Source organism: Ictalurus punctatus, chromosome 19, assembly GCF_001660625.3.
Source record: "Ictalurus punctatus breed USDA103 chromosome 19, Coco_2.0, whole genome shotgun sequence".
Lineage (NCBI taxonomy): Eukaryota > Metazoa > Chordata > Actinopteri > Siluriformes > Ictaluridae > Ictalurus > Ictalurus punctatus.
Window position 1 is genome coordinate 12,892,922 of NC_030434.2, and position 20,497 is coordinate 12,913,418.

At 41.6% G+C, this 20,497-nt stretch overlaps 1 protein-coding gene across 5 annotated transcripts in view; it reads left to right on the forward strand.

Annotated features, from left to right (window-relative positions):
- The first annotated feature begins 1,046 nt into the window (after positions 1 to 1,046).
- celsr1a (cadherin EGF LAG seven-pass G-type receptor 1a) overlaps positions 1,047 to 20,497 on the forward strand; it is a 96,431-nt gene continuing 76,980 nt past the window's right edge. For 4 of the 5 annotated variants that reach the window (XM_017494493.3, XM_017494494.3, XM_017494496.3 and 1 more), the window contains exon 1: positions 1,047 to 4,770. In XM_017494493.3, the coding sequence (XP_017349982.2) occupies positions 1,260 to 4,770 (3,511 nt within the window). In that variant the 5' untranslated portion in view covers positions 1,047 to 1,259. The remainder of the gene's footprint in view (positions 4,771 to 20,497) is intronic. The other variant, XM_017494495.2, reaches the window with a different exon arrangement.

Consider the following 20,497-nt stretch of genomic DNA (forward strand, 5'->3'; position numbering starts at 1 on the left):
GTATAACAGCCTATTAATAATCATCTTCATCACTATACTTGTTTTTTAGTAGTGCTTTTCTCACATGATTTTTTATTTTATTTTATTTTTGACTTAACCTGTTCACTGAAAAAAGGACATCTTAGCAAGTGAAAATATTTTGAACAGGGTCAAATGTATCTAACATTTTCCATTACAAGATAATAAACCACATATGAGAATATTAAACCTATTTCTAACATTTCTTACCATTTGCAATCTTGACATGTTCTTATTCTGTCGGCAGATCATTTTTGCTTCTTTCTAGAAATGTGTTCAAAAACAGCAAAAATGATCTTCTGATATCGAACAAAACAGTTTCTAGCTTGAATTGAGTGTTTTTTAAAAATGTCTAGAAATAATAATAATCTCGTTTAATATTCTCGTGTTTATTGCAGTCTATTACAATAATAGGAAACATTCTCGATACATTTTTGCTAGGCCTATAGTCAATATTATTTCACTTGCTGAGAATTTATTTATTTATTTATTTATTTTTGCAGTGTTCATACAAAAACTGGAACGACTGGAAAATACTGAAGATTTTCTAATAAATAAAAAATATATACAATAAATAAAGAAAGAACCCTGTTGTTATTTCTGTGAGAATTTTATTTTACAGTGCTACCCAGGCAAACACTGGAGGACATACACAACCCTTTAAATATTGTTTAGTTATTTATTTCTAAAATATAGCATTATAAATAAAGTTTATATAAAGACAAATAAATACATAACGTTTAAAGACAATAGATAAATAAAGTTTTATTTATCTGTAAATAAAGCTTTAAGACAGTAGAGATTGGGGTTGCGAAAACCAAACAACAACAACAACAATGACAAAAGATGTTCAGAGAAAGTTTTTGCTTTTAAATGTTGAACAGGAGAATGGTAGAAACGCGCGTGAGGACGGTGGAGGACAATGCGCCGGTGGAGTGCGTGCTGTCCCGCGCGCGCACTGGGTTTTTATGCTAATCTCAAGCAGCAGCAGCAGGAGGAGGAGGAGGAGGGCGCGAGCGCACGGAGCCATCTTGGCGTCATTTGGGACTTGGTGGAGTAACAGCGACAGTTACACCTCTATGGAGCGTGGAGGAAGAGAAAGAGGAGTTTTGGGGGTGAGTTTTAAAGAAAAACTACCATGAAGGATAAAAGAAAGTTTCGGGAGAAGGAGAGTTGATGGTTTTCTTTATATGGGATTTATTTCTGGGGAAAGTGTGGAACTTTTTTTGTTTTAAAGAACGATGGAAGTGTCCGTGTGTCTCCTGCTCATTCTCTCGCTGTCTCTCGCCGGATGTTTCGACCTGCACCTTTCGGACACTTTACACTCCGGAGCCGTTCTGCTGGATTTATCCCTCGGACCGGGTTGGACTTATACACTAGAAAGGACTTTCACTTCTAATCCGCTTGTAAATGTTGTACAAGTGGACCGGCGTGACGGAGCGGTGAGTCTCGTGCGCGAGGTGAAGTGCACGCGCCTGGCGCGGAGTAACCCGGTACCGCTGAGGTTCAGGATCCAGTCTTTAACGACTCGGGACTCTGTGGTCGCTCACGTCAACGTGTTCGTACACGGACAGGACTGCTTTATTAAATACAGGCGAAAGAGCGTGTTTAACGAGCCTGATGTTCACGTCGATTACCTTCACAGCCTGGGAAAGACTTCCTGCTTTTCTTCAGGTGCTCGGCTCGTGAACCTCGAGCACTATGTACCTGCTTTCTCTCGGCGTCACGTGAGGGGGTTTTCGGAGCGCTCGTGCGTGTCGGACGGCTTGAACGTGTTTGTGCGTAATGGCAGTGTGTTTGCTCGGGATGAGACCTGTTTGGGACAGAGCACACAGAGGACTGTGACGTGTGTGCTGCACGGCTCTCAAGGAGCTCCAGTGTGTGTGCGCGTGACGCTGAATTTGGAAACAACACCAAGGCCTGTTGAACATCAAGCTCAGGAATGGAAGCTGCGCAGAAGAAGAAGAAGTGTGAATTCAGCTCCTGCCTTTCAGCTTCCCAACTACCAAGTGTCTGTCCCCGAGAACGAGCCGGCAGGCACACACGTCATCACGCTCAAAGCTGTGGACACGGACAGCGGGGAAGCTGGCAGGGTAGAGTACAGCATGGAGGCTTTGTTTGATAGCCGGTCCAATGACTTCTTCCGGATCGACCTTCAGACGGGTAGCATCGAAACCGAGCAGCCCCTGAACAGGGAGTTCAAGGACACCCATGTGTTTAAAGTAACAGCCACCGACTTTGGCACCCCTCGGCGTTCTGCTACGTCGTACCTCACCGTCACGGTCAAAGACACCAATGACCACGGCCCGGTTTTTGAGCAGACCGAATACAGGGTCAGCATTCGGGAGAACGTTGAAGTTGGCTTTGAGGTGATGACGGTGAGGGCCACCGACGAAGACGCGCCTTCCAACGCCAACATGATCTATAAAATTGTGAACGGCGATGGCGTGAATTCCATCTTTGAGATTGACTCGCGGAATGGACTCGTGAGGGTCAGAGTCCGTCCCGATAGAGAGACCTTGGCGCAATATATGCTCATCGTAGAGGCAAACGACCAAGGGAAGGACCCAGGACCCCGCAGTGCGACAGCTACAGTTCATATAACTGTAGAAGATGAGAATGATAACTCTCCTCAGTTTAGTGAGAAGAGATATGTGGTCCAGGTGCCTGAGAATGTGCCTGTCAACACCCGAGTGGCTCAGGTCAAAGCCACGGACAAAGACGAGGGCAACAACGCCAAAGTTCATTACAGTATAATCAAAGGCAATGTGAAAGGCCAGTTCTACATTCACTCTCTGACTGGTGTCATTGATGTTATAAACCCCCTGGATTATGAAACACACAGGGACTATAGTCTCGGTATTAAGGCCCAGGATGGAGGCAGACCCCCTCTTATTAACAGCACTGGACTAGTCATTGTGCAAGTCATTGATATAAATGACAATGCGCCTATGTTCGTAAGCACTCCTTTCCAGGCGACCATTTTGGAGAGCGTACCCATTGGGTATTCAGTCATTCATATCCAGGCCATTGACTCAGACTCTGGTGAAAATGCCCGCTTGGATTATCGTCTCACAGACACCTCCCCAGGTTTCCCCTTCACCATCAACAATAGCACGGGCTGGATTACAGCCAGTGCTGCACTGGACAGAGAAACCACAGAGTATTACACCTTTGGTGTGGAAGCCAGGGACAACGGGATCCCTGTGATGTCCTCTTCTGCTAGCGTTAGTATAACAGTGCTGGATGTGAATGACAATGCACCCACGTTTACTGAGAAGATCTACTCTCTGAAAATTAACGAAGATGCTGTGGTGGGGAGCAGCGTGTTGACAGTGACAGCTGTGGACCAGGACATCAATAGCGTAGTGACCTACCAGATATCCAGTGGCAACACCCGGAACAGGTTTGCTATCACCAGTCAAAGTGGAGGTGGTCTCATCACACTTGCATTGCCTTTGGATTACAAGCAGGAACGACAGTACGTTCTGACTATCACCGCTTCAGACGGCACACTTTACGACACAGCACAGGTCTTCATCAACGTCACCGATGCCAACACACACAGACCCGTGTTTCAGAGCGCCAACTACCAGGTACTGTTCAGTGAGGACAAGCCTATTGGGTCCACCGTTGTGGTAATCAGTGCTACAGATGAAGACACGGGTGAGAATGCGCGTATAACATACATCATGGAAGACAAAGTCCCGCAGTTTGCGATCGACTCAGACACAGGTGCCATCACCACACAGATGGAGATCGATTATGAAGACCAGGCCTCCTACACTCTGGCTATTATCGCTCATGACAACGGCATCCCCCAGAAGTCAGACACAACTTATGTGGAGATCATCGTTGAGGATGCCAACGATAACGTCCCTCAGTTTAGCCGAGAGAAGTACCAGGGTACAGTGTTCGAAGATGCACCTCAGTTCACCAGCGTCCTCCAGATCTCCGCCTCAGACAAGGATTCTGGATCTAATGGGAGGGTAAGCTACACCTTCCTGGGTGGTGATGATGGAGAAGGAGACTTTTTTATTGAACAGTTTTCAGGAATCATCAGAACGAACCGGAAACTGGACAGGGAAAACATTCCAGTCTACAACCTAAAAGCCTATGCAGTAGATAGAGGAATTCCTCCCCTCAAAGCAGCAGTGGAGATCCAGGTGTCTGTGCTAGACATTAACGACAACGCGCCCGTGTTTGAGGAGGATGAGCTGTATATCGATGTCAAGGAAAACAGCCCGATAGATTCTGTGGTGGCACGGATAACTGCCAAAGACCCAGATGAAGGAACTAACGCTCAAATCATGTACCAAATAGTGGAAGGAAACATCCCCGAGGTATTCGACTTGGATATCTTTACTGGAGATCTAAAAGCGCTCACGGATTTAGACTACGAGACAAAGACAGAGTACGTTATAGTAGTACAGGCCACGTCTGCCCCGCTAGTCAGCAGGGCGACTGTCCACATCCGTTTGGTCGATGTCAACGACAACGAGCCCGTCCTGCAGAATTTTGAGATTATCTTTAATAACTATATCACTAATAAATCCAACAGTTTTCCTGCTGGGGTTATAGGGAAGGTACCAGCGCATGACCCGGACGTGTCCGATAAACTTAAGTATAGCTTTGTGGAAGGGAATGACTTAAGTCTGCTCATTCTAAATCCGGATACCGGAGAGCTAAAACTTAGCCGAGACCTGGACAATAACAGACCACTGGAGGCCGCCATGAAAGTATCTGTCACAGGTAAGATCCCTTAGACACTGCTGATGTGTTAACTGGTTCGAGGTGATTTATGTTATTAATATATGCATCTCAAAAGAAGTGCATTGAACCGAGCATAATGCTGTTGACTGATCTGATTATCTGTCTGTCTCAAGCATGTGCTTGCTCCAGGCTGTAGCAGGATCCGGTTCTGCCGCTTTTAAACTGTTTGTACTTTTTATTGAAGTGTTGTTCTTGCTGTGGGAGGTGTTCTTTTATATGTAAGAATTAAGTTACTGTTGCTGGTCTTTTCGAATCCATCCCTGGTGAAAGTGAATTCTTTGCTGGCAGTGTTTATTTGATCTAGATTATATCAAGTGCGGGAGCATGAATGTAAAGGCAGTGCTGAAAGTAATAGTGTTTTACAGCAACTTGTCTTATCTGTCATTAATGAATTACTGCTATTCATCGAGACTGGATCACCAATTTTATCTTCAGTTTGTCATAAAGGCCGGGTGTGCAGCCTTGTCAGTTCGAGATTACTGTCTTTGAGACCATACAGTATGTACATTATTATATTAGTGCAGTGGTACACCATGACATACTACTGCTCTTTTTCCTCTGTCATTTCATTTACATCAGGGATTTCAGGCTTTTTCGCTTTCTTTCCATCCTTTTTTTGTGTCATGAGTTCCTCTTCCTGCTCGTTTGCAACCTGTATTTTGCATACAGCCCATTCAGTGAGCCTCTCTTGTGCTTTTGTGTGTTGCCTGTGGCTTTATGGCTTACTCTTTGTTCTCATGATTGCTGTTCTTCAGCTCAGTGTCCATGCTCGCTGTTGGCCCTTTGTAGGACAGCAGCGACCAGCATTCCCTCGCTGTCCAGTTTGTTTCATTCATGATAATGTGACATTGGTTACCTCGTTGTCTCCATGACCCCTACGTCTTTTGGCATTTATATTTCTCCTAGCCTGCTTCCCTCTCTCTGTAATGATTTTATACATTTTCAGTTAGTTATTTCTGCCCTTTTGACTCTCTCTCTCTCTCTCTCTCTCTCTCTCTCGGTTTCTTTCAATCCAATTAAAGTAATGCATATCAACCCCCTCCTTTCTCCATGCTACAGACCAACCCACATGTCAAATGTTAGGTAACCATTAACACTGCTTGTATGACCTCTTCACCCCTGACTCAGGGGAAAGGAAATTGGCCTGAAGGCAGAATCGCAGACTGGCTCTGAGCTAGACCTTAGCTTTTAGCTAATGAAGAGGTTCTTTGAATTTGCCGTAACTGAGTCTCTGTCACCTTAACACACTGAACACTCCACTGTGTTTTGAACCAATAGCTTGCAGATTTCCCTGTCTGATAAAAGTAGGTTAACATGATAGTCACAACAAAGGTATGTCCTCCCTACAAAAAAACTAATTTAGCATGGCAAACAAGCAGGAATGAGGGCTAGGTGTTCCAGCTGCAATCTAATCTCCCCTTATCTGTATGACTCGAGCCTTTTTCTCCATCATCTGAGGAGTCTCTGTGTAAGCATGGTGGCTCTCGCCATTGTGAAGAGTATTGATTTGGGTGCGCTGCCTGTCCGCTCTGTTTGAGCGGATAAATACAGGTGATAAACCTTGTGGTGATGGCTAAAAAGACTCTGGCGGCCAGCGCTCAAATACTATATGTGAAAGTTGAAGATCTGTGCTTTATCAGATGTCTTCAACTTGACATGATGCTGTGTGTGGCATTCAAGGAGATGATGAGTGCTAACTTGTGTAAACACGACAGCAAGAATGCCACACTCAGGTCCTAGCGAGCCACAGTCCAACAGAGAATTCTCATCTCCTAACACCAAGGCTTCTGAAGTGGCTGATTAGTAAAATACAGTGTGGTAAATAGGGTCGATTGTTAAACTCTTTAGTGCTGTGGTGTTACAGGACTGGAGTCTGACATCTCTGGCCCGCGGTCAGCAGCGGAAGCTTGCTGATACATGTAAGCCCTGTAGCCACACTGATTCAGGCTTTTTATGGGCTGCTACAAGACTCAAATAGCTGGGCTTTTTCACATTTCTCACTCCAAATCATTCAAGTTTATCTGAGTTTCAACCCCATTGGCTATTTTTACAACTCCAGCCTGAAAGCTATCTGTTTCTCTAATCTCTATGTACTACATGTTTAGTGTACTGTACATGCTTCTACTCTGGATGAACATGGGGCGGCTGTGGCTCAGGTGGTAGAGCGGGTTGCCCACTGATCATAGGGTTGGCGGTTCGATTCTTGACTCCACATGCCGAAGTGTCCTTGGGCAAGACACTGAACCCCAAGTTGCTCCCGATGGCAAGTTAGCGCCTTGCATGGCAGCTCTGCTACCATTGGTGTGTGTGTGAATGGGTGAATGAGACACAGTGTAAAGTGCGCCATTTACCATTTTTACACTTTTATTCATGTACAGGGAAAACAGAAAGTCTGTTTGTTTACGACGTAGGCCACTGTTGAATCCTCTCAACAAACGTTCAAATTAAGCGATGGAATGGAACGAAATCAAAACCGCAACCGTGTAGGATGAGACAGACATGAGAGAATGTCTCAGTTGTCTTAGATCCCGTTTTTAAGCGATACTCTGTTGACTGTTGATGTTGAATGCCAAGGATGTTGAATTTGTAATTGCGTTTGATATGTTGAAGTTCGATGTGTACATGTCGCTATGGCTTTGTGTGTGAAAGAGAGCAGCTAGAGTGTGTGTTAAGGGAAAAAAAGAGTGTGTGGGAAACAACAGGCTCAGAGGCAGTGGCCAGCTGTGTCTGTACATCTACTCCTGCCATTCATATAGCAGCTGCACAAAAGAAAGGACAAGAAGAGAGGGAACGCATATTCATACACCCAGTCACCTTCAGGCCTAGTGTATAAATCACCATTGCTCTTCTCCGGTTAGTAGTTTAACATGAGCCCTGTCTTGCTTTTCCTTTTTTTTTTCAGCCTGTTGTCATAACAAGGTATTCTCTTCCCCAGGTGTAAGGTCACTTACTCCACATGACCCTCTGCCCTTTAACCTCTCAGTACTGCAGGTCAGTGTGTCTGGCATTACAAGTCTCGTGGTCTCATGTACCTTCTGCCTATAATTCTGAGATTTGACGCGCTTTGTGTCAGAATCAGTGGTGCTCAAAGTCATGTCCCGGTACAGTAGTGTTATCGAGTTCTTATAGTTATTAACCTGTTTGACTGGTCACTTGAATTGAATAGGTTTAATCCAATTCTTATTCATACAAAAAGTAGTAGGCCAATAAATAATGGCAACTAATGTGCTGTTTTGGTGGAAAGGCTCCAATAAACAGCAAAGATATTATTGTAAACGTTTAACCAATGATCCTAATATTGGAATAGTTGGACTACATTCATAAACAAAATCTCAGCTGCCAAAAAAATCAACGGGAACAAAACGGCAGTTAATTGACTATTATAATAAAATAAAATTGTGTAACTATTTAAAGACTAAATATTTGCTTTTAATCAGCTGGTGAGATCTTAACTGACTCATCAGTTGTTAGATGAATATAAGTGCTATAAGTGCCTCATGAAAGGGATCGAGGACTAGGCATAATTTGATCAGATTTAGCCATCGATAAAAACACGTTCATTTCTGAAACGAATTGGATACTTGGTTAAAAAAACCCCAACAACTTTCGACTGATTTTTATATCTCATCTCTATAGTGGGAATTCCTCTATTAGTTCTACTCGCTATGTATGGAGTTTGCCCTGTGCCAATCCTTGTCTGTTTTCAGAGAAACCTCTGGTGCAGCTGCTATATCTGTCCACAGTGTCTATAGACACTGTTATTAGATTACTGAGTCTGTCTGGCTCAGGCACCTTCTGTCTCTTTATACATGGACCTTCTACAGTCCGTGCTGTAGACAGACAGATGTATGTGTTTAGTGGTATTTGAGGAAAGATATTTGCGGTTCTTTTTGATTAAGGTGAATGCCATTTTTTTTTTTTCTGCTCTTCAAAATAAACTAATCCCGTTTGACGTGCAACCAGTCCTTATCTTGTGTGCAGACTTCAGCGAGCAACCAGGGGCCTACCGAAATATGAACATCAATTAACCTAACCTAACAGCGCAAGCTCTGTTAAATGAACAGGAAAGGAATCTGATTCATGTTTAATCTTGCAGACTCATTCAGGAGCCAAGACAGAAATGTGGGGGATGTGATTTCATTCTAAAGCCAAAAGTGGGAGTAATGAAAAACAAGACAATAAGCCTCAAAGACAGAGACAGGGTTATTCTAGGACGGTGTGCACTGAAATATGGCAGACTGTTAAAAGGTTGTCTAACTACATTTTGCCTTGGCTCTAAAATGCAGTTGGAATTATGTGAGGATTATGTGAAGCTTTGTAAGACTCAAATGTCAGTACCCACCTGTAAATTCACTGAATTTATGAATTGTCACAGGGTTCTTAATCGTGGTCTTTAATTATGTCCTCCAGACTTTCTGGCTTCAGTGAGGTTTTGAAGCAGAAGTACTTGACCAATTGCATTCATTTCTAGTTTGACCGCTTCTAGTGGAGCAGTCGAATGGGTCTGGAAGCCTAATTACAGACTTTAGTACAGCAGAATTCTGCACTTTCTAGCTGTTTCATCTCTGGCCTCAGGGAGAACACAACCAAAAAGATATGAATGACCCAATCCTTGATGGGCTCTAGAAATGCCTTTTTAAAAAGTGTTGTTTTTTTTTTATTAAAATGATATCCTACTACAGACCCTAGCCTGCTTTTTGTTTCTTTCAAGTTACATTTTTTTTTTCTTTTCAAAAAGTTAACACCTAAACTGAGAAGCTACATTGAGGGATTTGGTCACATTTATACCGCGATGCTACTGAATTCGCGAAGCTGTTTTGTCCGAAGGTGTTGATTAATGTTTTAGAACAGTAGCTGACTGAAATTAAAATCACAGCCTTATATTAATGCAGTATTGTTTCTATAGTAACTACTCATTCACAGGTGGACTCGTATGGTAGATGTATACAGGTGCATCTCAAAAAAAATTTAATATCGTGGAAAAGTTCGTTTTTTTCCGTAATTTGATTCAAAAAGTGAAACTTTCATATAGTCTCGATCCATTACACATCAAGTGAAATATTTCAAGCCTTTTTTTTTGTTTTATTCTTGCTCATGGAAATGAAAAATACAGTATCTCAAAATATTAGAAAAAAAAAAGAACTTTTCCAGAATATTCTAATTTTTTGATATGCACTCGTATACAGTGGCCTCCACTAATATTGGCACCCTTGGTAAATATGAGAATAGAAGGCTGTGAAAAATTGTCTTTACTGTTTAACCTTTTGATCTTTTGTTAAAAAATTTACATAAATACTCTGCTCTCATGAATATCAAACAATTTTAAACAGAACACAGGTTTATCAAAAAATAAAATATCCTTTTAAATATAGGTGCGCAACAATTATTGGCACCCCTATGAATTCATATGAGGAAAATATATTTGAAGCGTATTCCCCTTGATATTTGACCTTTGTCTAGTACAGCTGGGTGACTAGGAACAGGAAATTGTTCAACCATGACTTCCTGTTCACAGGGGTATAAATATGAGGTAACACATAGGCCAAATTCCCTTAGTCATTCATAACAATGGGTTAGAACAATGAATATATCTGTGATGTGCAGCAAAAGGTTGTTGAGCTTCACAAAATGGGAAGTGGCTATAAGAAAATAGCACAAGCATTGAAAATGCCCATTTCCACCATCAGGGCAATAATTAAGAAGCTAAAGATGATGATGACACATTCTGTTAGGAGATATTTACTTATTTATCATGTTTGTTTATGGAAGAAGTCTCCAGCGTCTGTGCACCGTGATGGTCAGTAAGTTTTCCGCCATGAGGGAGTCTTCAGGACAGAGGACCTTGCGCTTCAGTATCATGGCAAGCTCCTTTTAGTTGTCTGAGTAACTTCAAGGTAGACTGGTGAGGGGGTTAATTGTTTATAGCTGTATATAATGTAAGTGATACCAGGAGTTAACTTGTCTTGTGTACATTCTGCAACATTAAATGTAACTATAAATGGATAAAAAAAATATGACATGTCACGCACTAATAAATTCAATATTGTAATGTAGGCAAATTGTCATGGTTGAGTTGTGTTGCTATTGGAAAATGAATCAACTTTGGGCAGCATTACACCACACCATCATTGATTATTTTCCTATAACAGCATGCTCCATTGTGTTTTGTTCCTTACATGTGTTACACGTGTATATATAAATTTAATTTGTTCTTCATGTTGTTGTCTATATTTGCTTTTGTACATGCTTTCAAGAGCTCGCTATGGATTTCGTACTAGTGTTTCATAAAATGTTCTGACTTGCACGTAGCTATAGAACTCTCTTTCTTAATAGCTGATGATTCTGGGCAGAAATCAGTTGTGGCAATCACAGTTTTACTGCGATTGAGTGTCCCAAATGCAAGTTCCCTATTTGAGACTTTCACGTCTTGTATTTGTAACCAAAAATGTCATCAAAAGCAACTATCTATATCTACTGACATTTCAACGCTGGCTCAAAAGTGTCAGAATTGTGAGTTTGGGTCTATATTTTGCCTAAAATCAGGTTTCACCAAGGTTAAGTTATGGCTGTGTTTTGACAGCTAGATTCACATTAGTTCATCCTTTACTGCTTCCCTCTCTCGTCTCATGTGTTATCCTTTATGCTCAGGAGCTTAGATTGTGTTTAACAGGTCAAACACAGTATGGGACACTGAGAACCTGTTCCGGTGTAACGCAACACACTTTGCCGCACTCTCCGCCGTCCCCATTCTGGCACTGGTAACAACATGTCTTTGTCTCTCACACCAAGGGGCTTTAACAGGCACCACATGAGAAGAGTGACAGAGAATGCTTGCAGAATAAAAATTTTTTTCATGATATTGAGGCTTGGGATGGTAACTGCTCCTATTAAGACCAGTTTCCTTCTTCAGATCCTCAGATTTTTCTTTCAAAGGCCCTCCTGTTTTCTCTCTTTATCCTTACCAGTGATTGTGCTACACTGAGATGGACTACCGTAATTCAATATGCTTGTTATTACCATTGTGCAGCAATGCCAGCAGATAATGGGAGCACATACGTACGTATATAACAACAAATCCCTGGGCCTTTCTTTTTAGCATTAGGATGTGCTACTGGTGTCTGAAATGGCATACTTTACTCTCATAAGTTGTTTTTTTAATTCAACCCTCTAAACTTAATCTAGAGGTTAGTGCAAAAAACGTTGCCTATGTAAATGAATGGAATGTTAGAAATCTGAAAATTCTCTGAAATGTTTCTGAATATTGCGAGTCACGTTGTTATCTCTCCATGTGTGTGTATGGACGTATATGCACCTTTATATATCCGGCCACGGTTGTCAGTCGTTATTCAAATAAGCTTCAGAGGGCTTACATAGCCAAAAGGTGGGTTTTTTTTTCACCCTTCAGGCTAAGCTTAGTCGTATTGAATTTGCGCCGCCTTTTAAAGTTGTCGCTCTTTGGAGAACTCCTGTCATTCTTTCTTAAAGGATGGTTTCTCCTCCTCTCCTGCTCATAAAGCCATTATAGATCTTTGTTCACAACCTTACAGTGTATGCGTGTGCTCTCGTGTCCCAGCAAGATGTGAAAAACAGCAGCTTTAACCTTGGGTGTTAACAACCACACACTGAACTTAATTCACGGCCTCTCAAATTACATTAATGCTAAAGTAGGTCCAGTTTCACAATGGTCACCGAATCAGCTCACACAATAGCATTCTCTGTTTCATACGGAATCCATGTGATGTGGAAAATGATCTACGTGCTGCTGCCACATTTTAGAGGTCGAATGGGCTCTATCTAATTTCCACGAGGATGAGTCAGAGTTTGAAGTCCAGGACGTCGTTGTGTGCATCCGGGTCTTCTTTACTTTTATTCCCTCAAACATCTGTGTGTATGGGGATCAGGTGGAGGAACTTTTTTTCTTTAATCTAAGCCAAGAAAGCTAATGCCAAGTAGCTTGTTAGCCAAGCTAATGACTTGCTTAATCTACTAGCCAGATCAAATACACTTCCAAACTGTACTCTCTCTCTCTCTCTGAGCTTTGACTCTCACACAACCAAACCCTAGTGCTGCTGTACAGCATTAACCAAAGGTTCTGGTTTCACTGCTAAACTTTAATTTGGATACAGAAATGTGGGCTAAATTCTGATCCCACTAGAAAATTTCTTGCGTTGTTCAGACCACATACAAAACAGTGTTAGAATGGTCATTATACGATCGCTTTAAGACATAACTGAGTTGACCCACCAAACGCACATTGATCACACGCGATCAACGCGAATTAACAAATAAAGCTTGAATCGGTCATCTTTGATGCTTTAATGATGCAAAAGCACACACACACACACACACACACACACACACACACACACACACACACACACACACACACACTTCCAAGGTCCTAACCTGGATGGACTTTCTTGTGACCTTTTGTTTTTAAGTAGTGAAAAGCAGAAGAGGTCACATCACCACATTCTCAGAGTTTAATTCAGGCTTCTGTTTACACACAATGTTCTTCTGGCTACTTTAAGCCTGAGACAAAAAGCACTGTGTTTTTTTCTTTTCTGAGGGTCTCGGTCAATCTAAAACATATGCTACCTCTCATGTTTGAAGAAATTAGTCCAGCTCATTCCTCTTTGTAGCACTGCAGTCTGGGACTTGTTTTGTTTTGTTTATCTGCTCCAAATGGACTTTGAATGTGATTCAGTGCCTTTTAGAAAATTGCACTCATTTCATTTCAATTTTGCCGCATTAGTGACTCTGCGTGTTATCTGGAAGTGTGTTGAGTTTCTCTCCAGCGCAAACACTTTGACAAAGGAACAGGGGGTGGGAATGCGGCGGGTCTTTTCCATGTCAAAAGAGCTCTTCTTAGGCAGAATCAGTGTTAAAGTTGAGCCAATAGGACTCCCTCTTCGCAGGTGGCATGACAGTTAAGACCGTCTCACCGCACAAAGCAAGTAATGGGCCAAAAGACAATGAGGTGTGAGCGCCGCTTTAGAGGGTTTCAACGGTTTCATTACTATTCAGTTTCCTACAGCCTTTGGTTTTGCTTTTGGGTTTGTGGTCATTGAGACCTTTCCTTGTTCTCAGGATGTGTTAAACTTTTTAATTCAAGCAGTTAACAGATCTTCTGATGTCATGTTAGGTGAAGACATGTACTATCATATCATAGTAATTTTCTACTAGAGATGATAAAAGATGTGTAAGAGTAGCCTTACTAAAAAACCTGTCAGCAAAAGAATAGTGCTGCATTTAAAAAAACACTGTTTGACAAAAATCTGTAATAAATAAATAAATAAATATGTATTAATACATTTACCAGAAACATTTACAATACCAAAAACTGCCTAAAAATAAATCATATAACAAAAAACAGTAGGGAGGAAACCATATGTGTTTAACAGTAATTGCCTAATTATTTATATGGTGACATAATCAATATTGGTTATTAAGCAGATTTAATTGATAGTTGATACAATTAGTCAAAATGCCTTTTATGAAACATGAAGATGGTCAGTATACCAGAAATATTGACAATAACAACGGTGATACTCTCAGAAAAGTGTGTGATATACTGTAATTTATCACGATAACAATATTGTTATGTAACCCACCCCTACACTCTCAGAAATAAAGGTACCAAACTGTAATGTTCCTTATCACTGGGGTGGCACTGGTTTTTTTTTTTTTTTTTGGTACCTTTAGTATAAATCATTCTCATGGAAATGGGAATATAGTATACCTTTAAAAATAGTTAAGTTGCATAAGTGGACCTGAGCTAATTAAAGCTACACCACGTTCACCTTTCCAGGTAAAAGATTCACACTACCATGCCAGCAACAGGGAAATGTATAGTTTGGTACCTCTACTTCTGAAAGTGTAATTGATACAATGAAATATAAATATGTGTGGCATTACTTTTTAAAAAGTACAACACAAGTCCACTCACATAAACCTTCTACTATGATGTAACGTTCTTAACATTTCTCAGCCATTTGATGTAATCAGTGACAATGACAGTTTACTCAATTAATGTCACTATGAATTTGCTGATGAGTAAAGAGCTCCGAGCATTGAGCCAGCATGATGATACAATTTCAAAATACAGTACTGTCACAAAGGTGATTTCAATTTTTCGTACTATTTCTTACAAACTACCCATCTCTGGTGAAAAGAGAGAGTATTAAGACTTGAGTTGTGTCCCAAATGACGTAGTATACACTGTGTACTTACACTATGCACTATATACTCTACCTTCTGGTGTGGGAATTTTAGAAGGATTGTATCAACTCAAGTGGAACACTAACATGTTTTTTACTATCCAGAAGTGAAAGTAGTTTCCCAGTCGATGGCAAATGACGTCAAACACATGTAATGCTTATACTACAAATAAGTAACGTTTAAACTACAAAATGGCATAGAATAGTACATAAATATGCGATTTGGGACGCACCTTTGGTATAGCTGTCGATTATTTGACATGTACCAGCTGTAATATATTTGAGTGACGGTGCCGTATTTCTTGCCCTTTCTCTGCCCTCTCCCACCCCTACACATTGCCCCAGACAGTTGCCCCCCAGCAAGCCTCCTCATGTGTGAGGGGCCCTCAGTTCGTTTTGCAATGGCAGGAATGAGATCAATCTCCACTGGCGCTGACGTGTTCCATACCAGGGACAGCAGCTGCCCCCGTCCTCTATACGAGTACCTTAGTAAATACCCGCATCATAAAATGTTCTGCTGCAAGTAGGTTGCAGTAGCATTTTTACCAGAGAGGGCAAAATACCAAAATCTTACATACTGACGCTTTAAAGTTGGTTGAACATACATCACAGATAACAGAACTGTTCCAGTGTGTGTGTGTGTGTGTGTGAGATCGCGCTTGTAGCTGATCACCCTTTGTGTTATCTAGAGGCCAGCGAACTCAGGCTCCACATCCTCCCTGCCGCAATCACACCGCGTAGATCGTGTTTACTCAGGAAGGTGTGCTGTTTGCTGTTGGTGATGGGCTTGATCCCACCTCTGCTGGACTTCAGCACTTGCTTAGCACATTGCTAGAACAAGCACGCTGTAAAAATGTTTAGATTTCAAGAAAATACTTGAATTAGATTCAGTCTTAAAGAAAATTAGATTTCTGAAAATATTTGTATATAATAAGCTTACTACTAAATAATTACTTTAAGTACCATCCCTTTGGTTGCCTGGAAACCTAGCTGAACAGGCTGAAAGTGACAGTCAGTGTAATTTAATAACCTTAGCAACCTAGTTACTTAGTTAAGTGCACTAATAGAGACTAAGGGAAACAAACAAGTATGAATTCCCATGGAGGGGGTGAACGTGTAAATATATCATATCATTGACTTCTTCTAAAATGTTTTTGATGAAGCACATCATAATTGCGACCTCGACAAAGTTGTTGGTGAACCTTTTGGTGTTTAGGTGTACTGTTTGAGTATGGCTAGCATCTTTATTTTCTCTGAATATGATCAACCACTAGGCCACTAGGTGAAGCAGGATCTGAGTGTTATATGAGCGCATTGTAATACAATTTATTCCGCTCGGTTTCATCAGGATTTCCACATACCTGCGTGTTCCTGATTCTGAAAAGATCTGTCATTCCTGAAGGCTAATTCATCCGCCTAAGTAAAAAACATTCTAGCTTCAGCTAATGTTGTTAAACCTGCTTGTCCAGCAGACACCCCTTATTACAATCTTGTGAAGTCTTTCCATCGGGTTCTTCTAAAGAAAAGCTTTACAGTGCATTTACTCGGTAATATTGTTCGTAATGCCCTATAGTAATTTTTTTAAAGATATTTTTGGTGCATGTCTTTTTTTTATGTGTAGAAATAATGTAGCATTAGCATAATAAAAGGTGTCTTTATTCTTAGCTAGAAATCTGCCTGCATGCTGCTGAGTAGTTTGCAGGGGGGGGGGGGAGAGGGAGGGGGTATGTGGTTAATGAGATGAATAGGATTGTTGTGAGCGAGAGTATGTGTGACTTCCAGTTGCGCTTGCTTTGCACATGCTTCTTCATGGCAGGAGTGTTGGGTGCTGCATCTCCTCCATGCAGGCTGATAAAATGCAGACGTACTATTATTACAGTGATGACAGTGCTGCTCTGGCATGCGTGCTGCAAAAGCACTGCTGGGTTTGTGTGAGCTGAGCTCTCTCTGTTTGCCATGTTACGTTCTTTAATTATCTCTTGCTTTCTCACAGTTTTTTTTTTAATACCTAAAGTGATGTTCATCATAGGGGGCTTAGTGGTTAGCACATTTGCCTCACACCTTTGGAGTTGGGGATTTTAGTCCCGCCTGCGCCCTGTGTGCGTGGAGTTTGCATGTTCTCCTCATGATTCAGGGGTTTCCTCTGGGTACTCTGCCATCTTCCCCAGTCCAAAGATCATTTTTTTAAATATCAAATTGTCAGAGTGTTACCATTGCTGTGATACTCGTCTGAAGGCCGCTAATGGGAGGGTGGTATAGGATGATGAAAAACTCACAGAAAAGCAACAAATACAGTAGTGGCATTAAGGGCATCAGTAGTTATTGTGCGGTCTGTTACAGAAAATAAGATTTTATTGGGGTCTTAGACAGTGTGACAATAGCTAGGCAAGTTGCTTTTAATTAGTAGTTAGCTAATCTATATAATACCACTCCATAAGGAACAGCTCCATTTGATCATTTCTGAGTGATTTAAGGCATAGCCCTTAAGATGTATTCATTGTGCCCCTGTCTTACCCCACATCCTAGGTTTGTTTGTGCTGTGGGGTTATCGTCATGGTGATCGTAAGCCTTTTGTAGCCACTCGGAGGCTGAGCTGATGGCTGCTTACACCACGGTTTGGCTCTGGAGCTTGGCTGTTTGGGAACAGTGAATAGGGTGTGAGCATTGTCCTCCTGAAGCTTGCCCTTTGATTCAAAAGCCTGTCCAGTCTTCCTTAGTGCTGCCTTTGTGAGCAGGATAGCCGAGTGTGAAACAGCCCTCTTGTTTTGTGTGCATGTGCATTCTTGGGCATTACAGCACTAAGCACAAATGCACATGGATTTAAATTTCTTTACATGTAGATGAAAATGTACAGGATGCTGGTAAAATTTCAGTTACCGTAAGGAGAAATCCTGCATGTGGATGGGAGTGTGTGTGCGGGTTAGTTCTCTAGAGGAGATCAGAGCAGATCAGGAGTCAAACAGCCTTTTGAGCATGTGTGAGAGTCAGTGATCTGTAACAACACAGGTTATAGCTTTCACTAGACAGCGGCCAGACCCACAAGCTTTAAACACAAACAACAGACCTTCTCCCTAGCCTAACTACGGTCTTCTCGCCTGAAATCCAGTCTTCTGTCTCATCAAATTGCATGTGATTGTGTGAATCCTGCAATGGCATGATGTCTCGTCCGTCCCAGTGGATAGTGAAGGTGAATAAATTAATTAATGAACCAAATTCCATGATTCTTTACTAGTCTAAGTCACAAAATTAGGGATAATAATGCATGATCACACGCATGGTGTATTCTCACCTCACTATAGGCTCTGGATCCACCGTGACCCTGACCAGGATAAAGCGCTTACTGATGGAATATTCACGTTCATTCATTTTCTTTAATGGAATCAACGCCAGATGAGCTCACTGTGTTAGGGGTGTACACATATTGGCCTGTACCTCAACACAACAGTTTGGAAAAATAACGCAAATGGTGTGCCAAGAGATTTGGATATTTTCCAGTTTCATACAAGGATTTTACATTTACAAATAATATTTGCTTTAGTTTTAAATAATATATCGTTTTGCATAAAATAGTAGGGGGATAAATAGTTTTTGGTAGCAGGCTCAGACTTTTGAACCTGATAGCTCTGGACTCCGGATGTTCACTTGGTGCCAGGTCTTGTTAATAGTTGTTTTGAAAATGGGAACTTCATTCGGTACTGTGTTTATAACTGTAGTTTGAGATGGTAGATAGTTCGGTTTCCTCTTCAAAGTCACCCACCCATGTATCTGCTCTTGCCTTTGAGTGCCAAGTGTATCTGTGTCAATGTCATTAGATCGCCTCTCTCTTTCTCTCTCTCTTTCTCTCTCTCTCTCTCTCTCTCTCTCTCTCTCTCTCTCTCTCTCTCACACACACACACACACAAACACACACACACACATACACTATAGAGGCAGGGGCAGTGTCTGGTTGCAGTCATTGTTCAGCCAGGTTACTGATAAACAGGCAGCTTGGTTACCAGCCCCCAGTTGATTGGCTCTTTTTTTTTTAAAAAAACAGCAAAAAGTACGTTGCCAAGGGAATGCAGGAACCTGTGGAAATTTGGGAAAAGAGAGTCCGGCGTATCACAAGGGAGCTGGAGGCATTTTTACCACCTTTACAAATACACAGGCAGAGATCATTGCACCAAGTGGGCTCTGTCTGTTACTAAGCAGTAGGCAATGCTATGAGAAAACTTTCTCCATAAACTTTAGCTCATGACTAGTTTCATCCATCAAGTTTCATCTAAGTACGTCATTAGAGACGACAGGATCAGTGATTTTCGGGGACATGCAGTGTATTGTTTAATAGGTATAACAATGCATTTATAAAGCCTAAATGGATAATACTGAAGTGTAAAATGGCTTCCTGAATTGGCCCGATATTCCTCATGAGACGTGTGCCGTGACATTAACTGTGAAGCTGAATGAACTGTGAACAATCGAGCGCTTTCTAAAAGTGCAGGTATAATCGCAGTTTTCATACTTGATTATCCATGGTGAAACTCAACCCTTCTTTCTGTACCATCTCTCCACCTCAGACTGTCTGCCTTAAGCTTTTTATTCAGGAAGTGGCAAAAGAACAAACTGCTAGTAATTTCAGCCTCCTTAAGGCCATCAAGTGATGTGAATACTGGTAATTAGATGAGTTGCGCGTACTGATTTATATTGTGCTTCTGTGTGGTATTGAACACTCACCCACCTACCCAGACTTATTAATCACAGACTTGTGTAGTCGTATCGTAAATCAAAGTAATTCCAGTTTGTTTGCATTTTTTTTTTTTTTTTTTAAATTTACATTATTCCATCACTCAGGCATGCAGATGCCCCTCGGGTTGTGGTATCTAAGTTCATGGGATCCGGTCTGCTGAAAAGGCATCATGGTCGTAAAGCTTCAGAGACACCTGGAGCTCCTTGGAGAAGAGGTTTTGATGTTTTAATTGAGTTTTGGCTCTCTCTTGACTGATTCCTCACTCCTGTGGAGTGCCATAAACTCCAAATGCCACTACGGTAGCTGGGATCCACTTTGGCTAGTTCCCCTTCCATATTTTAATGCCCCACTGAGAAGAGAACAAAGACATCCAGGCCGGGGATTTTGCTGTGGAGAAAGGGGGCAGATTAAACCCAGAAGAGGCTAGGGTGAGGCAAGCCAGGTGCTTTTTATTGGTCCCCTCCTCAGGATGAATAGGCCTGAGAGTGCAGGCCAGCCCATCACACTGTGCGCCAGTCTCATGCATCTGTGCACATGTGCTTTCTGTTTTGTTCCAGCCTTTGCTGGGCCAGACAAGATGCTTTTATTAGAAAGAGGCCTTCATTAATTATGCTTTAAAGCCTTCAGAGAGCTTGAAGATGAGGATGGCTTGTGAGTTCTATAATGAGATGAGAGGAAAGGCTATAAGGAATGTATGTGTGGAACAGGACTTACAGTTCTCAACAGAGGAACAGAGATTAAAGGTTTTTGAAAAAATAAT